General features: G+C 49.8%; 9 protein-coding genes across 9 annotated transcripts; 5 read left to right on the top strand and 4 right to left on the bottom strand.

Annotated features, from left to right (window-relative positions):
- Nucleotides 1–1,096: 1,096 nt before the first annotated feature.
- METBIDRAFT_77020 (Elongator subunit) lies at nucleotides 1,097–3,532 on the top strand (the record flags this gene model as incomplete). The annotated part of the gene is made up of 1 exon (XM_018858623.1): nucleotides 1,097–3,532. One exon carries the CDS (start codon nucleotides 1,097–1,099, stop codon nucleotides 3,530–3,532), a length of 2,436 nt encoding a protein of 811 aa, XP_018714650.1.
- A 172-nt stretch (nucleotides 3,533–3,704) lies between these two features.
- CLC1 (Clc1p) lies at nucleotides 3,705–4,683 on the top strand. The gene is made up of 2 exons (XM_018854119.1): nucleotide 3,705; nucleotides 3,806–4,683. Exon 2 carries the CDS (start codon nucleotides 3,976–3,978, stop codon nucleotides 4,630–4,632), a length of 657 nt encoding a protein of 218 aa, XP_018714649.1. The 5' UTR covers nucleotide 3,705; nucleotides 3,806–3,975; the 3' UTR covers nucleotides 4,633–4,683.
- Nucleotides 4,434–6,012, bottom strand: METBIDRAFT_30497 (uncharacterized protein). The gene has a single exon (XM_018855648.1). The coding sequence runs from the start codon at nucleotides 5,976–5,978 to the stop codon at nucleotides 4,734–4,736; it is 1,245 nt and encodes a 414-aa protein (XP_018714648.1). The 5' UTR covers nucleotides 5,979–6,012; the 3' UTR covers nucleotides 4,434–4,733.
- Nucleotides 6,013–9,672: 3,660 nt separating this feature from the next.
- METBIDRAFT_10330 (uncharacterized protein) lies at nucleotides 9,673–11,346 on the top strand (the record flags this gene model as incomplete). Its single annotated transcript, XM_018853741.1, has 1 exon — nucleotides 9,673–11,346. One exon carries the CDS (start codon nucleotides 9,673–9,675, stop codon nucleotides 11,344–11,346), a length of 1,674 nt encoding a protein of 557 aa, XP_018714647.1.
- Nucleotides 11,347–11,892: 546 nt separating this feature from the next.
- On the bottom strand, nucleotides 11,893–12,771 carry METBIDRAFT_36834 (F-actin-capping protein subunit beta; the record flags this gene model as incomplete). The annotated part of the gene is made up of 1 exon (XM_018856784.1): nucleotides 11,893–12,771. The coding sequence occupies one exon, from the start codon at nucleotides 12,769–12,771 to the stop codon at nucleotides 11,893–11,895; it is 879 nt and encodes a 292-aa protein (XP_018714646.1).
- A 2,114-nt stretch (nucleotides 12,772–14,885) lies between these two features.
- On the bottom strand, nucleotides 14,886–16,616 carry PHO89 (Pho89p; the record flags this gene model as incomplete). Its single annotated transcript, XM_018856985.1, has 2 exons — nucleotides 14,886–15,620; nucleotides 15,660–16,616. The coding sequence occupies 2 exons, from the start codon at nucleotides 16,614–16,616 to the stop codon at nucleotides 14,886–14,888; spliced, it is 1,692 nt and encodes a 563-aa protein (XP_018714645.1).
- Nucleotides 16,617–16,679: 63 nt separating this feature from the next.
- METBIDRAFT_118829 (uncharacterized protein) lies at nucleotides 16,680–17,106 on the top strand. Its single transcript, XM_018854118.1, has one exon. It carries the CDS (start codon nucleotides 16,766–16,768, stop codon nucleotides 16,991–16,993), a length of 228 nt encoding a protein of 75 aa, XP_018714644.1. The 5' UTR covers nucleotides 16,680–16,765; the 3' UTR covers nucleotides 16,994–17,106.
- A 2,370-nt stretch (nucleotides 17,107–19,476) lies between these two features.
- On the top strand, nucleotides 19,477–20,238 carry METBIDRAFT_10327 (uncharacterized protein; the record flags this gene model as incomplete). The annotated part of the gene is made up of 1 exon (XM_018853740.1): nucleotides 19,477–20,238. One exon carries the CDS (start codon nucleotides 19,477–19,479, stop codon nucleotides 20,236–20,238), a length of 762 nt encoding a protein of 253 aa, XP_018714643.1.
- A 164-nt stretch (nucleotides 20,239–20,402) lies between these two features.
- Nucleotides 20,403–21,992, bottom strand: METBIDRAFT_77014 (uncharacterized protein; the record flags this gene model as incomplete). The annotated part of the gene is made up of 1 exon (XM_018858622.1): nucleotides 20,403–21,992. The coding sequence occupies one exon, from the start codon at nucleotides 21,990–21,992 to the stop codon at nucleotides 20,403–20,405; it is 1,590 nt and encodes a 529-aa protein (XP_018714642.1).
- Between the last annotated feature and the right edge of the window lie 2,728 nt (nucleotides 21,993–24,720).

Here is a 24,720-nt window from a genome sequence, read left to right as displayed (position 1 = left end):
CAGCACGCTACTCGACATTGATGCACGGGTAATTTTTGCCAGCATCTATGCAACCACCCAGCCCTCCATCATTACCACCCAAAACGACTTTTTTTTATGTGAAAGATGCTTCAGACGCAATTGATATTGTTGATTATGGCGTTCAATAAGTTATTCAGCATAGGTTTGTAACACAGCACTATCCGCTTTAAGACACATATCTTGCTTAGGATATTTGGTGATCACAATTTTGAAGCAGATCTCCAATAATTGTGGCGTTTTGAAAATACTTAGATTAGGGGTGAAGGTACAATCTGGATAAGCAAACCTGAAATGATGTATTTCAAACAATAACATTCTAACGTCATGATGGATGACGATTTTACTCAGGTGAGCTTTTAGCATTTTGTATTATTCTCTCAGTGATTTCATACAGCATCATTTGTCGCGTTCCTATCTAAAAACGTCTGCTTTCAATAGGCCACATGAGATGTGGTGTATCTGAAATTAAATAATTGGGTTTCTGGTTATCACAGACACAGAGCTAATGAGATAAAAGGGCAAAAGACGAAAAAAAGGGAGGAAAAGCATTTACAGCATTTCAAATTTAAAACGATCGAAACTTTCTCGGCCAGGATGGCTACAATAGTTGCAGTCACAGCGCGAGAATTATTCCCAAACAAAAAAGCGTACACAAGCTACTACATTCTTCTCCCTACAAATACACGCTATGGACAATTTGCCCTCTGAAATATCCCTTTTGCCCCAAAGTCAAGAAAATGACCAATGCTGATTTTGGGGGAAGGCACAGGAGGAATTCGGTAGTCCTTTCCAAACTTTTTCGACACATTGCAAGTGGAATTCACATGCTCTATCAAGAGCGCGTAACAGAAGGTTTGGTTTATTTAACAGATATGACTGTCACTCATTGGGCGTGAAGTGTAAAACAGCAGCCAGGCCAAACGGCCAAAAGTCGCGGGGGCCTCCGCAGAGCGGCCCCGGCCACACACCCGTGCCTCCCAGATTTTGCACCCATCGCGCGGACGCAACCAGCCGCTGAGCCCTACAATCACTCTTCTCCTCCACCATATCTCCACCAAACCACCCGAAAACCACCATGGCTCCCCCCTGTGTCACGCAGGACGCCATATTCACAGGCGCCAACAAGCACAGTCACGTGCTTGCGTACTCGCCGCACTGCGCTGCGTTCGGCGCAGGCCACGCCGTGGCACTCTGGGACCCGCTCTCCAGCACCCACCAGGGCGTCCGCCAGACGCTCCACGGCCACACGCGGGAGGTCACGTGCGTGGCCTTTGTCCCCGGCGCCGCCACGCTCGTCTCGGCTGCCGAAGACGGGCGCATTTTGGTGTGGCGCGCGGCGGCAGACGGCCGGTACCAGCGGGCGCCCGGCGAGGCCCAGCAGGCCGGCTCTGTGACCGCGTTGGCCACTGCGGCCGGCGGCATTGTGGTCTCCGGCGGCACGCTGGGCGACATTGTGGTGTGGCGCCTTGCCGCGGACCACTCGGGTTTGGAGCGCCAGGCCTCGTTCCGCGTGGACGAGCGCTTCCTCCCCTCGGCATTGTGCGTGCAGCAGCTCGGCGCCGCGTACGTGCTCGCGGTGGGCGGCACGCTGCCGCACGTGTTTGTGTACCTGTTTGGCGGTGACGCGCGGGACGTGCGGCCGTGTGCGGTGCTCGCCGGTCACGAGGACGCGGTGCGCTGCTTGGCCTTGGCGCGTGAGCCAACGGGCCCGGACTACCTCCTTGCGTCCGGGTCGCAGGACCGCAGCATCCGGCTCTGGCGGCTTCGGGTCGGCGCGGCCGCGGCGGCCGCAGCGCCGGACGCGGACCGTCTCGTGCTCTTGTCCAACAAGCAGCACCGGTTTACGCTCGGCACGGACCCGGCCGTGTTGAGCTCCGAGGCGTTGCTCATGGGCCACGACGACTGGGTCACGGGGCTCCAGTGGCAACCCGCGGCAGCCGCCGCTGGCCCGCCCGCCTTGCGTTTGTTGTCGCTGGGCGCCGACACCACGTTGATGGTGTGGCACATGGACGCACCATCGGGCGTATGGGTGCCGGCCAGCCGCTTGGGGGAGCTCTCCATCAAGGGCGCGTCCACGGCCACGGGTGCGCTGGGCGGGTTCTGGGCGTGTGTGTGGCTCGCTGACCCGGCGTCTCGTGCCCAGTACATTCTCGCCAGTGGCAAGACGGGCGCCGTGCGCGTGTACAAGAACGACGCGGGCGATGCGGGCGATGCGGAAGCGGCAGACACTGACAGTCGCTGGGATGCCGTGCTTGGTGTCACGGGACCTGTGCGCGAGGTGTCGGACCTTGTGTGGTCCCACGACGGCTCGTATGTGCTCGCCACTTCGCTCGACCAGACCACGCGCTTGCTAGCGCCATGGGCGTGTGGCCGACCCGACGCCACAGTCACGTGGCACGAGTTCGCCCGCCCGCAGATTCACGGTTACGACATGGTGTGCGTGGACAACGTGTCGGCCACGCGCTTTGTCTCGGGCAGCGACGAGAAGATTTTGCGTGTCTTCGAGATGCCGCAGGCCATCCACGCACTTCTCGGCCGCTTCTGCGGTGCGCCGGCGTCCCCGGTGGCTGCGCTCCCCGAGGCCGCGTCCTTACCCGTGTTGGGCTTGTCCAACAAGGCCGCCAACGAGCAGCTCGAGGCGGGTGAGGCCCAGCAACGCGAAGAGGACCTTCAAAACAACGCGGGCGCACAGCCAACAGACGCCTCCGATGTGCTCGCGGCCTTGCAGGGCCCTCCGTTGGAGGACCATTTGCAGCGACACACGTTGTTCCCGGAGATCGAAAAGTTGTACGGGCACGGCTACGAGATCACGTGCTGCGCCTCGTCGCCCAGCCACTCGCTCGTGGCCTCGGCGTGCCGTGCCAATGCAGCCAAGCACGCCGTGGTCCGTGTTTTCAACGCAAAGAACGACTTCTTGTTGTCCTCCCAGGTGTTGCTGGGCCACAACCTCACCATCGTCAGCCTCGAGTTCTCGCCTGACGGCCGCTTCTTGATGGCCGTCTCTCGCGACCGCCAGTTCTCGTTGTGGCGCGTGGTGGACGAGGCTACCGCGGCATTTGAGCTCGTGGAATTGAACGCAAAGGCCCACTCGCGCATCATCTGGGACTGCTCGTGGGCTCCCATGGGCACCCCTGTGTTTGTCTCCGGCTCGCGCGACAGGACCATCAAGGTGTGGCATGTCGGCGCCAGCACCGTGCAGATGCTCGCTCAAACAAAGACTGACCATCCCGTCACTTCGGTGGCGTGTTTCCAGCCGGAATTGGTGCGGGGCAAGTTGCTCATTGGCGTGGGGCACGAAACCGGGCATATTTCGTTGTATGCGCTCTCGCCTGCGGTACCGGACTCGCTCACAAAGGTCCTTGACTTTGACGCCGGTATCTTGCCCGGCTCGCGCGTCAACAAGCTTGCTTTCAGCAACAAAACTAAAGGTACTTGTCTTCAGCTCGCGGTGGGCAGTGTCGACACCTCCATCAGGATCTACTCCGTCGACACGGCTTCCCTTTTGTTGTAAGTCAAGAGAGCAGAGCTGTACTAGTGTGGCCTGAACTGGTGCCTTACTAAGCCCCTTTCGTTTTGCTTCTACACGTTTCCTGATGCTGGGTGTTCTGAGTACATGAGAGTTCTCCATTTATGAGGCTTTCGCAGCCAAAGCTGAGGAAGAGTGCGCTTGGGCAGTGACTTAATTCACCGAAGACAGCGAGAAACGAGCGAACAGAAAACAACGCAATAATGAGAAGGTTGCAAACCATCAGCCAAAGGATGAACCTTTCGATGTGCTGTTTTCTCCCGCTACTACCTCCAGCTTTTTGCAACAAACCCACGGCCGATTGTCAGATCCTGTACGAAATTGGCGAGCGCACGACTCCCGCTGTCGCAGGCGCACCTCACCTGTACAAGCCTCCAGCAAACCAAGCTGCGCCAACAACACACCCAACACAATAATCATCACACATCATGGCAGACAAGTTTCCGGAAATTGACGTCGACACGACGGGCCAAGATATCGAGGGCGACTTCTTCTCGCGCGAGAAGGAGCTCGTGGGCAGCGAGTTCCAGACCGAGCAAGACAGTGCTGTTTTGGCCGAAAGCGAGGCAGACGAGGACCACGAAATCCAGGATTTCAAAGACCAGTTCCCTGAGGTCGGTGAAGCTGAGCCAGCCGCCCAAGACCCCGAGCCTGTTTCCGAGGATGACGAAGAATTCGAAGGTTTTTCCTCGGCACCTCAGACGACAGTTCCCCAGGGCGAGTCGGAGCCATTGAAGGAGTGGAAAGCGCGCCGAGAGCTTGAGATTGAGGAAAGAGAGAAGGCCAACTCCAAGAAAAAGGCCGACATCATAGCAGCCGCGCAGCAGAGTATCGACGACTTCTACGACAACCACAACAACAAGAAGGAGGAACAGGCGAAGCAAGTGTTGAAGGAGCAAGAGGAGTTTTTGGAGAAGCGCGACGGCTTTTTGAAACGAGGCACTTTGTGGGACAGAGTCAATGAGCTTGTGGAAGACGCTGGTGAGGGCGCCGACTCCAGCCGCGACAAGTCTCGGTTCAAGGGTTTGTTGACCAAGTTGAAGGGTAAGGAAAACGTGCCAGGTGCAGGTGGTTACGCCAGCTAGACAACAGTAGGAGCCGCATGGAAAATATGATCACAATACAAAGAATAGACAAAGGGGTAGCAAGCCCTATTCGGCTTCTGCACCCGGGCAGACTCGGCACGTCAGTGCATGATTCTGTTCACGGCCTTAATCCACGGATTGAGCCGGAGTTTTTGGAGCTCATGGCTGCCCGACCCAAGCGTGTGCTTCGTGACGTGGTCGTTTAAGTTCATGAGTTTCCATACAAAGAGACACATCAAGCCCGTCTCCATCCGGCGCCATGTGCCCACTTTCAAGACTGTGAACCAGGGATGGTTCTCTTTGACGATCCGCCACTTGGAGAGCACAATGAGCTGGGTTAAGTAGATGCAAATGCTGTTGTAGAAGTCGGGGCCAAGAACCCGGGGATTATCTAGTTCTCCCTCATCTTCCGAGTCTGCATCAGTACCAAAACCCGAGTCAGTGTCTAAATCAGATTCAGGACCAAAATCTGAATCAGTATAAAAATCTGAATAAGTACTCAAATCACTCTTTCTGCCTATAGGCGTCACATACTTGATTGTGTGAAGCAACATGGCCGCAAGCCCTGCCAGAAAGCCAATACTGCGCATGTACCATTTCACTGTTTGCTTCTGGTTGACCATGTACTTGGTTTTGAGTGGCCGCCAATGGGCCAAAAGTGGAGCCGTTTTAGAAAGAAGCACCATTGAAAGTAGATTTGGTGCATAGACAAAATTAGCCACTGTATTGGCCCGCTGGGCACAGTAAAGAATGTATTTCCCACACACCTTTCTAAGGCGGTGGCCGCCAAGTTCGAGTTCGGATCCAAGTTTATAGCAAGGGCGCCAGAGCCGTGTCCGGAAATTAAGTGCCGCCATATAGAGAAACAAAAGTCCGTTGTGCCTGGCGTAGCTTACTAGAAGCCCTCGCCAGGCCATTGCTTGGAACCCCACGCCCATACGAAAATGCGTCCATATCGGGTCCAAAAGCACCCGTTTGATGGCGACTGAAAAGTACCGCTGGTTCAACTTGTACTGCGTGGGCGTCAAGTAGTTCAGTAGTATTTGGCCGCACACCACAGGGAACAATATAAAGTGCTTTTTTTCGTACGTTTTCCGCACCCAGCTATTAGCCTTATATGAACCAAGCTTGAAGTACGCGGCTGTGGAAGGAGATACCACGATTGGAGAGCTGGGAGGCACCAACTTGCCATAGTACGTTTCACAGAGATAGAGCAGAAGATAGTCCTTGGGAATCGTGTGGTTAGTACTGGCGGCCGAGTACAAAAGCACCACCGAGATAAGATTAGCTAGTTTGCACACCCGCCGGTCTACAGTGTATGGGTCCTTATAGCGGGAACGGAACATCTGCTGGAGCCACAGTTTAATGCCTGGGTTTAGCGAGAGAAATGCGGCCCAACGGGCAGGATGCTGCACACGCAAAGCTGCTAGTAGTACAAGCAACTTGAGGCCCCGGGCCACGTATGGCGGCGTCGGCTCGAAATACGAGTCGTCCATGTGTTGTGCTTGTTAGTGGGGTGCAAAAGTGAACATTATTAGATCCCGTGATACGAAGGGTCACGTGAGCTATCGGCGATTGCGAACTGATCGAGTTGGCATCACGTGATGTGTGATTGGCCAGAGTAGATGTGATTAGTTGGATTGAGAAAAGGAGTTAAATGAGCGTTAAGCGGGGCTTGAGGTATTTGGGGAATTCCAGTCTATCTTGGAAATTTTAGTATATTCATGGGGATTCTGAACGAGGTGGTTGTGGATTCGGGCATGTGATGGTACAGGCGAAAGAAGGGCCGACAATAATTTTCGTGAAGCAAGACGATTATGAATACCGAACAGGCAGGTGGTGTTAAAAACGATGGTTTAAGTGAGTTTCGTTCTTTTTTTTTTTTTTCTTAAGCTTTTTTCAAATGCGTACTGCACTTTTAAGACATTTACTGAAGAGCAGAAACATTTTTGGAATGCCGCAATTTTTAAATGCCTAAAGCTCAGAAAGCGCTAGAGATTTCTTCTTCTCGCAAAGCTTTGGTTCCAGAATTTGATTCAAACTCAAGGCGCTGACAAAACAATTCCTTAATGGCATTTGCGATGCTTGGTGGGTTCTCTCGACGATTTGGATGCAATATCTTCGAACACAATATGAGAACATCCTTGGGCTTGAGAGATCCTAAGTGATTATCTTCATGAATACATCCTGAATATCCTTCTGGATGGTTGCGTATTTCTTTCTCAGATCAGAGGGCATTTAAATGTATCGCAACAATTCTTTTGGCTCAATCAATTTGAAGATTTTTCTCTGTTGCTTTTCCTTTTACTACTGGGTTTAAAGTGATATTTTTTTAGAGACAATGTTTAGAATTCTAGCAAAATTATTCGAAGACATCTTGGCTGCCCTCTGAAATTTTGTTTTTAGCTTTGTTAATGGCTTGAACAGAATAGTGGTCAGATGCAAGACTCAGATCACCGGCTCATAATAACTACCAAGATCATGAAGCCTCAACTATTCTTAGCTCTAAATTACATTCATCGCCAAATTAAAGCTAGATTGAAAAACTTGGTTTGTTGTGTCAGTATCGGCTTTGCCATTTCAACAGTCACTAGTTTGCAAGTTGAGTTATTTAGGAAAAAACATGCTTGTTCTAACTCTGTTTAGTTCGAAGCGCCTGTTCTCGGTATGACATCATTGTAAACACACGTTTATAGACGCCAACTGGGTTTTCCGTGCCAGTTTTTAAATGAATAGTAATTTCCACTCAAATTACAAGAATAAATGAAATTTGAATGACATAGTACTCTACATCAAAGGAGTCTCCCATTCATCGAAGCTATTAGCCAGGGCTCTCCTTTTTTTTGGTTAATATTATGTTACTACATCGAGAGAACAACTAGCCCAGTATTGAAAGTGAAAATGGCTAAACTGATATGCATCTTTTGAAACCTGCGAAAGGTGCTTCGGACATCAGATGATCGGACGATGTTCAAAAAATCAATGTTGAAGGGAATAACAAGAAGAATTACATGTGCTATTTTTTTCACTTTATATCCCGATGAATCTGACATGATTAGCATTCTGGTATAGAATCGGACTCGACTATTAGAAAGTCTCACGGAGCACTCGACATTGAAGAATACTACAAAACCCACAGACCAGACATGACATGAAGTCATGGGTACTTGCATTTTGAATAATGCTCCCAATCTTGAAAAAGAGTTTTATGACTATTTCTTAATGTTCCTTTTAGAGCCTCAGCCCAGGAGACACATTCTAGCTTTGGTTCTCTGGCAGTCAGTTCTCGTTTCAAAGGGCTCACACTGGACATGATTATATTCTTTAAACCGGGACAAGTGGGGAATCTGGCTTATATTCACATTTTTTGTGAGCATTCAAGGTGTCAATTTTGGTGATCTTACGCACGAACTTCTGATTCATAGTACTGGCGGCCCTTGTGAATCTAATTTTAGTTACAAAGTAGATGGATCTTTTTGGCTCTTTTAATTTCAAAGTTCCTTCTACCAGCCGTGTGAAGATGAACAGAATTTGATTTTGAGTCACAGGGTTCAGGGTATTACAGTCTCGCTCTCATATCTTATTTGCATGTTAGAGGACCCATTGGTAAGCAAGTTTGAAGTAGCTCATGAAGAACAGTGACGGGTGAGTGACCGTTGAAATGATCAAACCAATGAAACAAAAGTCAATAGACTCGTAGCGTTCAAGAACAATCCGACTTTCAGTGATTGCTATGTGAACAATAAGTACAATGAATAGCAGTATGGCTACAATGGAAGAAACTAATAGTACATTATTGCGGTGGTTTCCGTATTAGTACAATGCAACCAATGAATGAATGCAATCAAAAAGTCTATACAGTCGATATAGTCGAGACAGCCGAGGAAGTCATGACAATAAAGACTGCAAATAGCGTCAAGTACTACAGTCAGTACAATCACACACAAACGTCAAGATAATTGAAAATATATACACCCAATGCAGTCGATACGGCTGACCCATTTTAGTCAGTACCGTCATTCTAGTCCCCATAGTCCCTATAGTCATCACAGTCAATACTGTCAATACAATAAGCGTTCATACAGTCAAAACAATTATACAATGATACAATCATACAGTCATACAATCATACAATCATACAATCATACAATCATACAAATATACAATCATACAATCATACAATCATACAATCATACAATCATACAATCATACAATCATACAATCATACAATCATACAATCATACAATCATACAATCATACAATCATACAATCATACAATCATACAATCATACAGTCAATTCAAGCAATACAGTCAATACCATCATACCACAGCCATCGTCGTCACAATCATCACAACAGAATCGTCAAAGCCATCTTATCAGTTTAAAAAAACAAAGATACAAGGTGTCATCAATTTAACTAGCCTGAAATTATAAAACGTCATCGATATAACTAACCAAATCTATAAGACTCCAACGATATAACAAACCAAATCTATAAGACGCCATCGGTTCAACTAACCCAAATCTACAAGACGCCATTGGTTTAACTAACCCAAATCTACAAGACGTCATCAGTTTAGCTAACCCAAAAATGACGTATCCGTCTAACTAACCCAGATTTACAAGACGTGATCGGTTTGAATAACCAAAGATCTAAGACGCCATCGGTTTAACTAACCCAAAAATGACGTATCCGTCTAACTAACCCAGATTTACAAGACGTGATCGGTTTGAATAACCAAAGATCTAAGACGTCAGCGGTTTAACTAACCGAATCTACAAGACGCCATCAGTCTAACCAACCCTAAGATGACGTCATCGCCGAAGGACCATGCACCAAATCACCTGGCGCACGATACACCATTGACGTCGAAACATAGTCCCGAAGGCGGTGCCGTCGCATAAATATTCGCATAAGCAGGATGGCCGCTTGCATAACGACAACACCACATGCGGCGTTTGTCGGCTGCCCAGACCGAAGAAACATCATGGACGTATACAGCCACCGGCTGCGCTCGCGGCGCCGCGCCTTCTGCCCATGCGAGCTGTCCAGCCGGCAGAGCAGCGCGCGGCCCCATTCTTGGCCCTGGCCCCATTCCTGGCCCTGGCCCTGGCCGCGGCCCAAGCTCCACCAGCCCCATATATTAGCCCACGCCAACCGCCCCAGCCCACACCGGGCCACGATTCCAAAACCATCCCGTCGTCTCTGCCGTCGCTGGAAACCCCCCAGAAAACCAGAAATGCCCCTCTTTCCTCTCCCCGCCCGTTTTCTCCAGGGGCCTTGCCCCGCCCGGCCCGGTGCACGCGCGGCCCCTGGCCCTGGACATCGGGCCTGGAAATCGGCCCGGCAGAAGCGCGCGCCAGGCCTGCCGAGCGCATGTCCAACGCTCACCCAGCCGGCCCTCTCCCAGCACCAATGGCCATTTTCCAGCACGAGCTCCGGCTCAAGCCGCCAGCAAAACACGACGTCTTGGACGGCCCCCGCGGCGGCGGCCCGCGGGCCGGCCCCCGCCCCCGCGGCATCGACCTCCGCACCGTGTCGCCCCACCTGGGCCCAGCCCGGCCCACAGGGCCTGTCGCTGGGCCGCCATTTTGCACTGGAACCCGGGCCGAAAACGCCCCGCCCGCCCATGTCGCCCCGCCCGCCGGCCCCGGCACGCCGAGCCCCGTCAAACTGCCGCCCGCACGCGTCCGCGAGAGCCGGGCGACGCGCAAATACGACGTCTCGCTCCCGACGTCCGCCGAGCTCGAGGGCTTGGACTTGGCCGCCAAGCTACGGCTCCTCGCGCTCAAGGAGATGGCCGTGGTGGAGCTCCGGGACGCCCTCGCGGCCCTCCAGGGCCGGCTCCACGCGTCGGAGCGCGACCTCCAGAGCCTTCGGACCGTGGTGCAGCGGTCCCTCTATCGCCAGCTCCAGAACGAGGCCCAGGCGGCGCAAACGCCTCGAAATGCCTCGAAATCACGGCCGGGCCACGGCCGTCCGAAAGCGGGCACGGCGCCCGGGAACCAGGTCTGCGCGCCGCCTGCTGGGGGCGATTCCAGGCCGTCTTTTCGCGGTCCAGCCAGCGCCACGGCGCCTCAAAAGGGCCCCGCCACCCGGCCAGCACGGGCATCCACGGGCAGCCGGCGCAACTCGCAGCCTGGGCCCCCGCGCCGGCCGCTGCAGGGAGCTCAGAACGGCGCCGCGGGCGACCGCCTGCTGAAGCTATGGACCAACTTGGCCCGGCCCATCTCCTTCATCCAGAGCCTCGACCACATGCTCCTGCTGGAGTTTGAGAGGTCCATGGGCGACGGCACGGCCCCAGAACTGCATGGGCCCAGCCACTCCCCGTGGCATCTCGCGGAGCCACAGTCCTGGGCCACGTCCCACGACGAGAGTGCCGACGACATGTTCCAGGCCGTGTCCACTTCCTTGTGGGCGTTTGTCAACGACATGAAGACCAGCATGGTGTCCACGCTCGCGGCCGACCCGGCGCAGGCCACCGAATGCGGCAGCCCGAGACGCCTGTCCTGGACAGGCAGCCCGAGCCGGGCCTCGTTGGAACCCGCTGCGGCGGCCCTTTCCGGCCCGGTGCTCGGGGCGTCTTCGCATGAGCACAGTGACCCCGAGTCGGGTGCCGACCTTCTAGAACTCAGCGACAGCGACGACGAGCAGGTGGACTTGTCGATGTACTCGGCCATGCGGAAGCAGGAGAAGCCCGAGGCCACGTAGCGGCCGGGAGGGGGCTCGCGTGCAGTGTCGCCTTGGCCTGTTTTATGCATGGAAGACCAATCGGCAAAGCAGGCCCTGCAGAACTCTGCTCGTCTTTGCCTGCTCGGGGAGCCACCACGCACCGGGCCCCTGCAGACTTCGTGGTGCGTGGTGTCTGTTTGCTGATCCAGTTTGCAACAGAGGGCCAGGCTTGAGCTGCCGACCAGGGTTTGGCCGGCATCACGGGGATCGCTCAGAGGCGTGGCGCCTGTTGCAGAGCATGCCTTTGGCCTCCCGCCCGGGCTGGTCATGGTATGCGCCACAACATCCAGGCCGGCGTTGCAAAACACCTCTCCAACAGCGCACTTGCGGCCAGGAAAACCGTATTCGTGTTGTGCTCGAGTCCTGCGGACACCAGCAGACGGCTGCTTCTGCGCCGTGGTGCCAAAAGGCACTGTCATGTTCCATTCGACGAGCCGTGGCGCTGACCAAGCGCTGGTTGGGCCCATGCCAAGCCCGCTCGGGTGCCATTGTCGTCTATTTTGCAAGCTACATACAGCGCACAGGCTACAAGCCCTGCAAACCCTTGATCAACTCCTTCTGCTTGATGTCCTCTGCCCGTCTCTCGGAAACGTCGCCCAAGGAACGCAAGTCCTTCAAGAAAATGTCCTTGAGCTTGTCGAAGTACACGTCCTGCAAGAGGTTGCGCACGTTGGTCTCAGACTTCTCCACGAGCTGGCCCAAGTTGACAAGATGCGCCCACTCGAGCGAGCCGCCGTCGGTGCTGAGCGACTGCGTGGTTTGCAACTGTCTGGTCATGGTTCCCGACAACGAAAACGGCCTGTGGCCCTGTGCAGCTTGGTCCTTCTGCACGTCCAAAATCACCGACGAGGTGACCTTGTATGTGGCCTGCGTGGAAGACTCCGGCACCACCTCGAACACGTGCACCGAGTCCCACTTACCAGAGCGGTCCTCGGTCTCCTTTTTGAACAACACTACGCCGGCAAAGCCCTCCTCAATGCTGTTGGCCTCCAAGTCCTCTGCCGTGTCCCACATGTACACGGACGCGAGCCCGCCGCCTTCATAATACAAGTCCCTATACACGTCGAAACTCTCGTTGGCCTTGATCTCCAATTGACGCAAAAGCGCCGAGGGATAGGGCAGCTCGTCGTCGTCCGTGGGCGGCACGTACTGATTGGAAAACGGCGACCGGTACAGGTCCCCGTCCCTATTATAATCGCAGCAGAGAAACTGCTTGTTTGTGTCAGGGCACCGGGCGATCTGCAACGGCGTGTCAACGGCCGCCAAAAGATCCTGTGCCAACTCCACGCCTTCGTCTGACCCGTCTAACTGGACGAGCGAGCAGATAGAATTGAGATTTTCGGACACCCGTTTCGGGTCGAGCCGGCGCAAAAGGTCGAGAGACGCGTCGAATTTGTCTGCCATTGTGCTTTTGTGGATGTACTTGTGGGATGATAAGAGGGGTGGAGAACGTCGTGGTGATATAAAGAGCGGTGTTTGCCCCGGCGGTGCACGGGCCTGTGTCGCGTGTGCAGGTCTGGAACCAAATTATCTAATATGGCGTGGATATTTCGACACGATCGATCAGACAGATCCGAAGCAGAAAAGACTTCTTGATGCGGGTGGTAAGCCCTTGCTTATATTGCTATGGGTCTGAAAATAGCACATGTATTATTTGCTTGACACTCACCCACAGCCTCTTAATGTCTGATTATTTGGGTTTACCACTTGGGTTTCACTCCGTTGTCTGTTTCCTAAACTCATTTCTTCTTTTCGATTGGGGTGAGACTGGTTTATAACTGACTAACTCTTGATGTGGAAGATCACGCACTCGTGGCCATGCACACTACAGCGGCTGTAATCAGGAAACCTCGACCGACCTCGCTTTTATGAGATTATCATTCACCATATTCTAAGCTGTAGCATATTCCAGCGAGACCCATCTTTGTAAAGGACTTGAGCCGCTTCAGTAAGCGCAAGTATTTGAAAAAAAACTGTCGCAGCTTCGCCATTTTCAGTTGTTCATGATATCTAACGGACATGGTATGTTCTCAGCGGTAGCTTCATAAAAGCCCTTCGTATTAAAGTCACAACTGCAAGAATACAATCTCATGAATCGAAAATAAGCCATACGTGTTCGGTTGTTGTTGGAGACTCTTTGGTTTCACGAAAATCTCGCTCTTGTGTTTGTTGCAGATGATGGCTTGCACTAATTGAACATGTACTACCCAACAATAAAACGTTTAGGATTCCATACCCAGTCACTTGAAATAACCCGCATAGTATAGTGTTCGATCTGTAGTGTTCAATGTCCCTTGATTTTCATTAGATCCGTGATCGATGGAAAGTAGAGCTGTCATAATTTTCTATGCATCTTCCACACTTATTTCATAAGTTTCAATTATCTTGGTCTTCTTTTTTTGATGTGGCACCGCGCACATCAGAAATACTGGATTAAAACCGACTGATTTATGTTCAAAATAATAACACATTGTTTCTGAAAGATTATGGTGTATTCGTCGAGATTGAGCTTATTTCTTCAAACAGATTTGTTTTCCCAACGGTAGTCTTGTATTTTCGCAGCTGGGGACGGGGCGGCTTTATTTAACTGTTAGGACTTTTAGTGTCCTCTCGTAATAAAAAGCCTTCAAAACACCCAAATTCTCTTTTTCTACTTTCTTTGAGCTTTACTCATGAGAGAACCAGGCTATAAACATTAACGCATCATTTAAAAAATACCCGAAATCATGGGACTATTGATACCAGACAAATGATCTAGAATCGCGAGTGAAAGTTCCCCAGCTCAAGCTGACTTCGGATTCCTTTCCCATCATTCATTTCTCGATGCGTGCCAGCACATGTAACGATTTATCACCCTTCAAAACACAACTTTTCCCCAATTTCTTTGTCTCGCATTTCAACTATTTTTTTGGGTCAAAAATCTCAATAGACTGGGTTTGTTCACCACAAATATTTTTGAATTTGGTATAATTTGGTAAAATGCAAGGAACCTTTATCGAATACCGGATTCGCAAAACCACATTCCTTATGGTGCTTAGCTGGACAGAACCAAGATAATCCTCCTCAGCATAAATTTCTTGACTTCAAATTAATTGGAATATAATTTCTGGCATCTCCATAACAGCCTGAAACGTCGCATACTGAGGTGTTAGGCTGGGGCTTCACATCTGTCACACAATAAGCAGGTACTTTAAGGAGGGCACATGTAGAATAGGAATCTCCAGGAGCACAAGCTTTAAAGCCCTCTTGAGTAAATTATCAGTCAGACATGAAAATCTGGCCTGTCAATCATTTGAAACTTCGGAATATTAGGTGAGGTGACAGAAAAGTAACCACAGCAATCACTGGCAATCAAGCATTCATAGCGAGATTTCCCTGTGATTCTGCAGTGACAAGTGGGTCTTCCCGACTTCTCTCTATTTCTTACACAGCGGATCAGCAGTTTTACAATTCACAACTACATCTGACTTCGTAATATATCTTCATTCTATAATACTAAGGGGAAATTAAAATACCATCTAGGTAGGGACATAAGTGACTCCCAAGCGTGGAGCATTGAGGATGATGCCAGTGAGAACACCCGAAATGATACCAGCCACGGGCAAAGTAATGAACCAGCCAAGGTAGCACCACGTGACCATTCTCCAGTTGACGGACTTGAAGTCCAAGTTACAGATTCCAACAAAAACAGTGGCACCAATAGCACACTGAGTGGTGGAAACGGGGATGGCCAATTGCGTGGCCATCACCACTGTGATGGCTGTGCCAAATTCGATGGCAAAGCCTCTAGAAGGCGACTGCAAAATCATCTTGTTACCCAAAACAGCCATGATTCTGTAGCCAAAAGTCCACACACCCAAAATAAGCGAGCCACCGGTGAAGCAAAGAATCCAAATAGGAGCAGTTGCGCTCAATCCTTGGTCGGACCAGATAAGATATACAGTAGCCAAAGGACCCGAGGCATTGGCAATGTCGTTGGCACCGTGAGCGAACGACATGGTGCATGCAGTGATGGCCTGAAGCAAGGAGAAGAGATACTCGATTCTATTGTCGTAGAACTTGGACTTAGCGTGCATTTCCTTGACATTGCGGCCTAAGGTACCCTCCTGCGTAACCTGCTTAGAAATGATGTCTTGAGTGAAGCCGTGAGAAACCATCAACCAGAGAAGATGAGGCCATTGTTTGGGGCCTTTCATAAGAAGCACTTTCCAGTATGCAGCAGTGCTTTGGTCCTTGCCTTGCTTCAAGGTATCCTTTCCAAGCTCACTAGCAGCCTCGTGGTCAATGGAGACCTCGTGGTCGGTGGAACTGATCGATTTCTTGGACTCAAGGTGGTGTTCCTTCTCGTCGATCTCCAAGTGGTCGTCCACACGGCGGCCCTCGTAGTAATCAATGGTCAATTTTTGGTCCTCGGGAATAGGCGGGATTTGGTCGAGAGGCTTGAAGAAAAACACAGGGCCTCTGAAAACATCGTACCAGTTGAGCGTCCAGTCGTTGTACAAGACTTTTCTTCTGACGACAGGGAAAATGAAGATCATGTAAAGAGTCAGGGCCACGGCTCCAACACCAAAAATAGAACCCACGGTGGCACCGGTAGACAAGTCATCCAAGTTCAATTTAGGCGAGCCCTTCCAAACAATCAACATGGTCAACACGGCAAATGTTATGAACACCAAAACGGGCATAAAGGCCAAAGCGTTCTTGATTCCCTTTCGCGTGTCCTTGACTTCCAAGATGAAGTACTTGCAAAAAAGAAACATGAGCGAAGCAAAGCCTCCTGCGATACCAGGCGCAATAAACCACGAGGCCACAATCTGGCCGAAACCACTCCAGCCCCAGATCACATAATCGGCACCTTTAGACGCAATTCCAACACCAATTACAGCACCAATAATGGAGTGGGTCGTGGAAACAGGCATGCCAATGACAGTGGCAGTTAAAAGCCAAATGGAAGAACCAACCAAAGCCATGGCCATGGCCAACATAAGCACGGCGGGATCGTCTTCAAAAGTGTCGGTCTTGATAATCTTTTTACGGACAGTGTCAGAAACTCTGTTTCCAACCAAAACAGCACCAAGGAACTCCATGATGGCGGCCAAAATCATGGCTTGCCAGTATTTTAAAGATCTCGACGAGATGGACGATGAGAACGAATTAGCCACATCGTTGGCGCCAATACCGAAAGCATCCAAAAAGGCAAAGATTATACCGATAGCGAAAATGTAGTCAAACTGGGAATACGTCGCCATTTTTGAGAAGTTGCTCTTGTATTAGCTAACTGAAGCTTTTGTTGAAGGATTGCTTGACCAGAAAACGAGAGAAGGTGAGACGATTGGTTCTATTTAAACACAGCGCTACATTCTGGCTTGCGTATAATTTGAAGTCTTGCTAATTAATTATGCCACTGTTTATTAGGCCACGGGTCTTGCGACATATGCAGTTGAATTCCAGCAGTGGCAGTGTCGTTCGGCCTCTGACTTTAATTACCACAGGTTCCTTTTTCTTGTCAGTCCTCTATACATGCGGCTTGGGTGCAAAAACAAGAATATGTGCCTGTATAGAGAACATCGTATTTCTTGGCATGCGCCGTGTTTTCTTGGCGAGGCGGAACCACGTTTCCAAATAGCCAAGCCCGATATATAATTTATTGGCCGGCACGAGGGAATGCTTAATTGAGCCTGTATTTCCAGAGACAAGAAACGATCTCTTCTTGATGGATCGATGGTATGGCTGCAATCGTGCGAGCGGACTCTTGTATTTGGAAGAGATCACGGAATCCCACAATTTACGCTCTCATAACTTGAGAATGAAAAAGAAGACTAGTCCAGCATATCTAGCCCGGCTTTGTTCACCTTAACGACTGAGAAGATTATCACAAACTACTGAAACCAGAGTGGAGGAAGAAGTGAGAGCTTGGTGAGGCTTCGAAGTGAACCACTGAATAGCGATCACTTCAACATACAGGACCCGTTTAATTTCGAATTCTCCAGGCAGGAGCCGTCTGATGTATCTGAACACTTGATATTTGATAAAAAGAATTCTCCTGGAAACAAGTGAAAAATGGAAAACGTTCATAGTGAGGTGGTGCAGATTGGGTAAAATCATGATCGCACACCTTTCAAATTTCCTATGCACCTGTAAGACCCTTGAGCACATTTAACTCGATGTCGTCATCAATTTTGAGAAGGGACTTGGCACACGTGGGCCATGAGCACAACTTCTTATCGCGACTCTTGCTGCTCGTGTATGCACACTGCGCGATGATTCTTATCAAAACTCCACCAAGCCTACCTCGTGGAATGCAATCTAAGGTTGATTAAAGATTTTTGCAAATTAAATATTATCCTCGGTCGTCGTGTGCCACAACGTGCGAAAACTTGTGGGGTAGCCTCGGTAGTACATGAGACTTGTCAAATGCAGGCACTCTCTTAATCATTGTGGTTCTCGATAAGCCACTATGAATTGCCCCATCGGATCCAATTATTCGTTCGGCCCTCCCAAAAGTGATGTTTCCAATATTTTGTTCCCTGTCCCCATTTGAGTTAGCTAAAAGAGCTTTGAAATCTTTTCACTATTAGCTTTTGGGGACTTTAAAGATGAAGTTTAACGCTGTGGAATTTCTTTCTTCTTTGGGAGCCTGAAAGTAAACCAGCTCTAACTGTTCTTGTGCCCCTTTCCATTATGGGGAGGAGCGAAATCCAACCCCACAAGTCAAACTAGTTAAACGGAACAGGCCACAACTTCTCTGACCCATGGAGAACCAGAAACTGTTTCCCAAACCCTCGATAATTCTAGGCAAGGGCTTGAAATATGAGCCTACAGGAAAGAGCTTGTTATGGTTAGCCCTTTCTAGCTGATTTAATGACAGAAGCTAAACCAAGATTACACACGTCTAGCAAAATTTCAAGTGCGATAACAGGCCAGCGATACCACTATTTTCTGGACTCTACCTACGATATTCATCCCATCCAAAATACGTATCAGATCAAACAGCCTGTATTATACCCGATCACCATCACATATATAGAGTTTTTCGTGTCTCAAACCTGTATTTTGATCCCATCTCTAAGGAGCTTCTAAGCTCGCTGCTTGGATGGATATACTCGAGACAGTCTCAAATCATACAAGCGGGGAATTGGTGGGCAAATATAAGGCACTATGAATAGCATGCTGTATTCTGCGTATGGTCGTTTGACCACAGCCGTTTCTATCCGTAGGTGTAAAGTTCAAAAGCAGCATTTGAGAGAAAACTTTTTTTTCTGATTAGAGCAAATTTTCTTGGAGAAGTTCAAGAAGAATGACAGTTCTCTTTGATTCGCCTTTATATCATGAATCCTAAAACTAGCTCCGTCGCACTTCGTGAAGTTATCCGAATCTTTCACTCGACATAAACATAAAATTGGAAGCAAATCACTTCGATTTCGAAAAAACAAAACAAGCTACGTCCCCGAAGATCCAAAGGCTTTGACATTTGTAAACTATGTAAAGAACTTACGGAATAGACTAGAAGAGGTTATCAATGCAGCCAGCTCTTGATGGTCACGTGCCCGCCCAAACTCTGCGTGCTAATTTTGGTTCCGCCACACAAAGTTGTGGTATCCTGACACACCCATAATGCCAACAGTATTTCGCTACACTATTGAGCCAACCTTAGTGGATATGAGTTTTCACATGATCAAGGGCAATGACGGCCAATGGGGCATCTGCTTACTCAGCTGACACGGTGTCGCAGGCCCGCGAGTCACGTGATGCGGGTTTGCGGTCATCGCCTTACAAAATTTCGGAAGCGAGGATCGGAGACTCATTCCGTGGTCATTCTTCCTTTGTTTTCCATTGTATAAAATACACAGAGTAGCCTGGGTTTTCACTGCAATTGTTTTATATTTCCATATCCAACTCTAAGGGAACATTTTAATTTCACGACTTTTACTTGTTTGAAACATTCAAGAGACTCAATCAAGCATCCATATAGTTATCGCAAGCGCCGGCGATCTCACATCAAGCTCAAACTATCGGAAACGATTCCCTGAGTGCCATTTTCTTTTCCAAACCAGAAACACCCAAATTCAAATTCCACATTCTAGCGAAACACATCTCTATCTTCTCAGAATGTTTTCATTGAACCACAACTTAGCCGCCAGACACGCACTCTCGTATATCCGTGCTGGCGCCAAGGCCAGATTTCTTTCATTCAAGACATTCCCCACACCCAACGCCAACGCTTTGAAATTTGAGTCGCCAGTGCCTGTGTCGCCAGCAGGTAACAAAACCTTCGAGTTTTCCACGACGTTGCAAGCGGTGCACTCGCCCTTGGCCCTCAAACTATTCAAGCTTGCGGGCGTCAAGTCGCTTATGATCGGCAGTGACTTTATCACGGTCAGCAAGCAGGACTATGTAAACTGGGCCCACTTGAGGCCGGAAGTGGTGGAGGTGTTGGACAAGTTTTTGACGCTGAAAACTGAGCCCGTGATCACCAGGGAGCTCTTGGAAGAGGCGGACTCATTTGCTGCCTCTGAGAACGACTCCGAGATTGTTGCCATGATCAAAGAGTTGATCGACACGAGAATTAGACCCGCCATTCAAGACGATGGTGGCGACATTGAGTTCAAGGCGTTTGACGAAGAAACGGGCACGGTGTTTTTGAAGCTCCAGGGAGCGTGCAAGTCGTGCTCCTCGAGCGAAAATACTTTGAAAGGAGGCATTGAGGCCATGCTCAAACACTACATTGAGGAAGTGAGCGAAGTTGTGCAGATCCTTGACCCGGAGGAAGAAATCGCCAACAAGGAGTTTGAGCGTTTGGAGTTCAAGCTCAAGAACAAATCACAAGCTGCCACGGACCAGGCGCCTGCTTCCCAGGCGCCTCCAACGTAGGCCGCACACTCGGCTGTTTGGAATGCGTCGAGAGGGAAAGCGAGGTTCGGAATGCCGCAGCATTTAGTGTCTCTATTTATTGGTAAGTATGCTAATCAAGTGCACTGTCATCACTACCACAAGCTACGTATACAGTTTCTGTTTCGGCTTGGTGAACGCAGGCATTAGTCTCGGGGCGGAGAGACCGCCTCCAAGTCCGCGAGCACCTGCTGCTTGACGGCCGCCACCTCCTTGGCGCCCTCGAAGTTGGCATTGAGCTCTTTCAAAAGGCCGTCCTCCATGCAGTCCCGGGAAATGACCAACCTGACGTCCTCGAAGAGCCGTTTGAGCCAGGTGGCCGTGAAGTCATGCCAGGCCTTCGACACGTGGTTGAAGCCCACGACCCAGCCCAACGCGGCGATGGCGACAGCCGTCTGCGACTCGACGCCGACCCACATGTATCCCGCGAGCGCGAGCGCCGAGAGCGGGAGCTGGTAGTAGACGAAGGCGGACACGAGCGCCGAGTACACGGCCCGCTGGATCTCCTGGGGCACACGCGTGTTGATGAGGTCGGCCTTGTATTGCTGGAGCGGGTTGTGCACCCGCAGGCGGTCCTTCTCCGAGTAGTGGGCGTACTTGTGTTCCTGGAGGCGGGCAACGAGCTGGCCACGGAGATAGCTGTAGCTGTCGATGCTCCTGCTCATGAAGTGCGCGCTGAAGAAGTCCTTGACGGTGTACTCGACGTTGTCGTTCTGGAGGTAGAGCATGTACCAGGGGAGCTTGTTGCGGAAGAAGGCGCGTGTCTGCGGCGCGAGGACCGTCTGGAGTTCCGCGTGCATGTGGCGGCTGCCCTGCACCAAGTCGTGGAGCCGCAAGTCGTCGTACGCCTGGCGGAGCTGGGACTCCGAGAGCAGGCCGGCCGCGATGTCCCGGCGGATGAGCAGAAGCGTCCATGCCCGCACGTTCTCCGTGCGCACGTGCCACAGGAGGAACTTGGCGGTCTCGAGCACGTTGCTGGCCTGCACGCTCTCGAAGTACTGCGACGCGGCCCGGGTGTCCCAGCGGTAGAAGGCGTCGATGCCGGCCGCAAGCACGCGGCTGTTGACCTTGATCACGTGGCGGGCGCCGTCCGGCGCTGCACAGAACGCCACGGGCGTCGTTTCGAGCGAGCGCGGCGTGTACTCGTCGCTGTCGACCACCGTGAGGAGCACCTTGTGGCGCACGTGGCGCGGCCAGCGGTCCGGGGCGCCGGCCAAGTCCGCGGTCACGTGGATGAAGAACGAGCACACGTCCGCGAGGCTGTCCACGTCCTGCGGCTTGTTGATCTCGATGAGCTGGAGGTAGTTGGGCGCGGCCGGCAGCGGCGGCAACGCGCCCGGGAAACGCGGCCGCGTGTCGGCGTCGAGCACCGGCAGGCCTACGCACACGGCGTGCAGCTGGCGGGCAAATGCGGTGGGGAGCACCAGCGGCAAGGCGCTGTTTTTGTGGGTGAATATGGTGTTTTGCGTGAGCGGCCGCGCCTGGACTTGCCGGTGCCAGGCCTCGCTGCCGCCCGCAAGGGGGTCTGCAAGAAGCACGTCGAGGAACTGCAGGGCGCCCCGCACGGCGGCGTTTTCGTAGAACACTCCGGCCACCACGTTGTTGGCGCGGCCGTCGTGGCGCCGGAGCTGCAAATACGTGTCGATGTTGGCGCACGTCACCGCGTCTTCGGGGAACCGCCGCTCATACTGGCGCAAGCTGGCGGGCACGGCGCCGCCGTTGGCGGAGGCAAGCATTCTGGCAGGCGGCCGCGCGGGTGGCCGTGGGCATCGGCGCGAGCTGGCTCGGAGCGGCCGGAGGAACGAGAGCAGCATTGGCAGGGAAGAATCAGGGGGTGATTTGAGGAGTTGTGTGTTGCGCGAGCGGGAGGCGCGGGTCACGTGACGGGCCGGGGTCTCGGGGGCGGGTATGATTGGGAAAGGGGGTGTATTTGTGGCAGAGGTGGTGGAGGTGTTGGTGGTGGGTTTTGGCTGCTGGCTGGGTGTTGAAAACTACTATGGTATTGGGGGCATGGTAGTATGTGGTATTGTAGTATGTGGTATTGTAGTATGGGGTACGGTAGTATGGAGTATGGTAGTATTGAGTGTGGTAGTATGGTGGGGGTATGCTGCTAATGGTGGTGATCCGGTGGGCTGGGGTACTGATGTTTTATTGGTGAGCGCTGGTTCGCAGCCATCCAAAGCTGGGGTATGGCCCCCCTGCAGGTCTGCAACAGGCTGGGTTCGCCAGCTCCGGTTCGGACCCCGGTGTCCCAGCTAAAAAATGGCTTGTTTCGGCACTGTTTCTGAGTCGGAGATCACAGTCTGTGGTTCTAGATATTATTTCTGGTTTTGAGTATAATCTGGCTTGGGATAAGAATTTGGCTTTGAGTATAGTCTGTGGCTCTGAGTAAAACATTGGCTGAGCATAGCATGTCTAGAAAAAGATCTTGTAATACATGTTGAGATAGTAGTAAGGGGAGATCTAGATGAAGGATCTACAGCTAAAACTATACTCTTCAAACATCAAATACCAAATGAAGATTAAGTAAAATGGTTTACAAGGAAAGGATAATCATATTAATTATATCATGTATCACACTATAAATAGTAATGATTAAAATAATACTAAAATTCAACAGAATATAAAATAATCATATATACCCTTTGGTTTTTGATTCCCCCTTCGTGTGTTAATGTGAATGTCAATGCTAATGCTAATGAACGTGAATTGAATGCTATATATATACTCATATCCTAAGGGATAAATTAATATCTCTTTAGTTATAGTGTATAAGCAAGGTATATATTCTATACATCAATACGGTTGACGATCCATAATACTATCTCTTTTAGATCTGGCTCCAAGACTGTCAAGACTATCAAGTACACTTTTGAGCTTCTGCTCCTTTTCAAGACATACTCTGGCTCTGAATAAGAATCTGGCAATAAAATCTGGAGCTCTGAGTATAATCTCTGATTCCGAATATAATCTGTGGCTCTGAGCATAGTCATTGGCTCTGAATATAATCTCGGGCTTTGGATATATTCTGTAGCTCTGAATATAACCATGGCTCTGAAAAAAAAATCTGGCTCGAAACGTTATGTGGCTAATAATATAATCTGGCTCTGAAGAATGATATATAGCTGTGGATAATAATCTGGCTCTGGATAATCATCTGGCTTTATATGATCTCTGGCGCTAAAAAGTAGTATCTAGCTCCAAAAAATAGTCTCTGGCTTCAAATAACTTCGGACTATGGCTATTTATTGCTGACTCTGAAGCAAATCTGTCTCTGGACAATAGTCCGGCTCTAAAGTAAAGATGCTGGGGAACTTGTGTTGAGACCGGCTGTGTGCATTGATATACCTCATGACATGTGGAGTCTAGTAACATTTCGATTCTCTTCACTTTTCCATTCTGTCTTTTTATACTTCTCTGACCCATTCATTACATCACATTTACTAAATTCGCATAAGTAATATTATACTCTAGCTTATATATTTATCATTACCACGGTAAGACAGTTCTAGATTATGTTATATTAAGTTTGTGACCTTAATAAGAATTACAATATAATAAATATTGACGCAGAAATAAAAACCATAAATAAAGAGAGCCCCAGGGCCTCGAGAGGAAGCGGGGGACCCCGGTAGAGCACCTTTAACCTAGGGAAATAGATTGCACATGATAAGAAAGAATAAACTAAGTCATGAATTAGCCAGACAAATATAAAAATTTAAAACAAACATAGTGCGATTCAAAAGAATGTAAATATCGTAAATAAGACAGTTTACGTACAAAATAAGAAATTATAGTAAAATGAATTCCCTTATATTCCTATTAAATAATTTTAATACCTGCAGAAGAATACCCATTCCATATGTATTATTTAAGTCTCAAAACTCTCTTCATATGCACGAATGTCTTAACCTGAAGCAAAAATTGCTAGAGAAAATATCCGGGTTACCAGATATTCATGAGATATAGGTTCATATAGTTCACATAAAACATCATTGATAATGTATGTAATAATTTCATTTAATTTCGTACATTGTTCATCATATTATTTTCCAATGAAAGATTCTACTTTTAATACAGGTCAGGTTTGATGTTCTTGCTTCGAGCGGTATACAACGTAAATGTTCCCGAAATTTAAAATAGCCCACCTTCTGAAAATAAATTATTATAATCCGATTTATAATGTTTCAGAAACAAAATAAGTACGAGAAGTACCGAGGGTCTGAATGAGTACTTGACTACACTCCCACTATATAAATATTATTTAATTTAATAACAATTTCAAGAACATATCATTATAAAAAGGTTGGTATAATGAAAAAAACTTTCAAAAATACTTCAGAGGGGATACAGCTACGGAAAATTTATTTATTACCGCCGTTGCCCGCTTTGGTTCTAAATTGGTATAGATTTATTTATTTAGTATAAAATACCACAAGAATGGAAACTAATAAAATCTTGTAG

This window comes from Metschnikowia bicuspidata, assembly GCF_001664035.1.
Source record: "Metschnikowia bicuspidata var. bicuspidata NRRL YB-4993 chromosome Unknown METBIscaffold_1, whole genome shotgun sequence".
NCBI classification, from domain to species: domain Eukaryota; kingdom Fungi; phylum Ascomycota; class Pichiomycetes; order Serinales; family Metschnikowiaceae; genus Metschnikowia; species Metschnikowia bicuspidata.
Note: the sequence above shows the minus strand (reverse complement) of the source record. Positions and strands in the feature narration are given on the sequence as shown.

Coding starts and splice junctions, on each gene's coding strand:
- CLC1 (XM_018854119.1), top strand. CDS start 3,976: ATGGCAGACAAGTTTCCGGAAATTGACGTCGACACGACGGGCCAAGAT.
- METBIDRAFT_30497 (XM_018855648.1), bottom strand. CDS start 5,978: ATGTTCCGTTCCCGCTATAAGGACCCATACACTGTAGACCGGCGGGTG.
- METBIDRAFT_118829 (XM_018854118.1), top strand. CDS start 16,766: ATGCCACTGTTTATTAGGCCACGGGTCTTGCGACATATGCAGTTGAAT.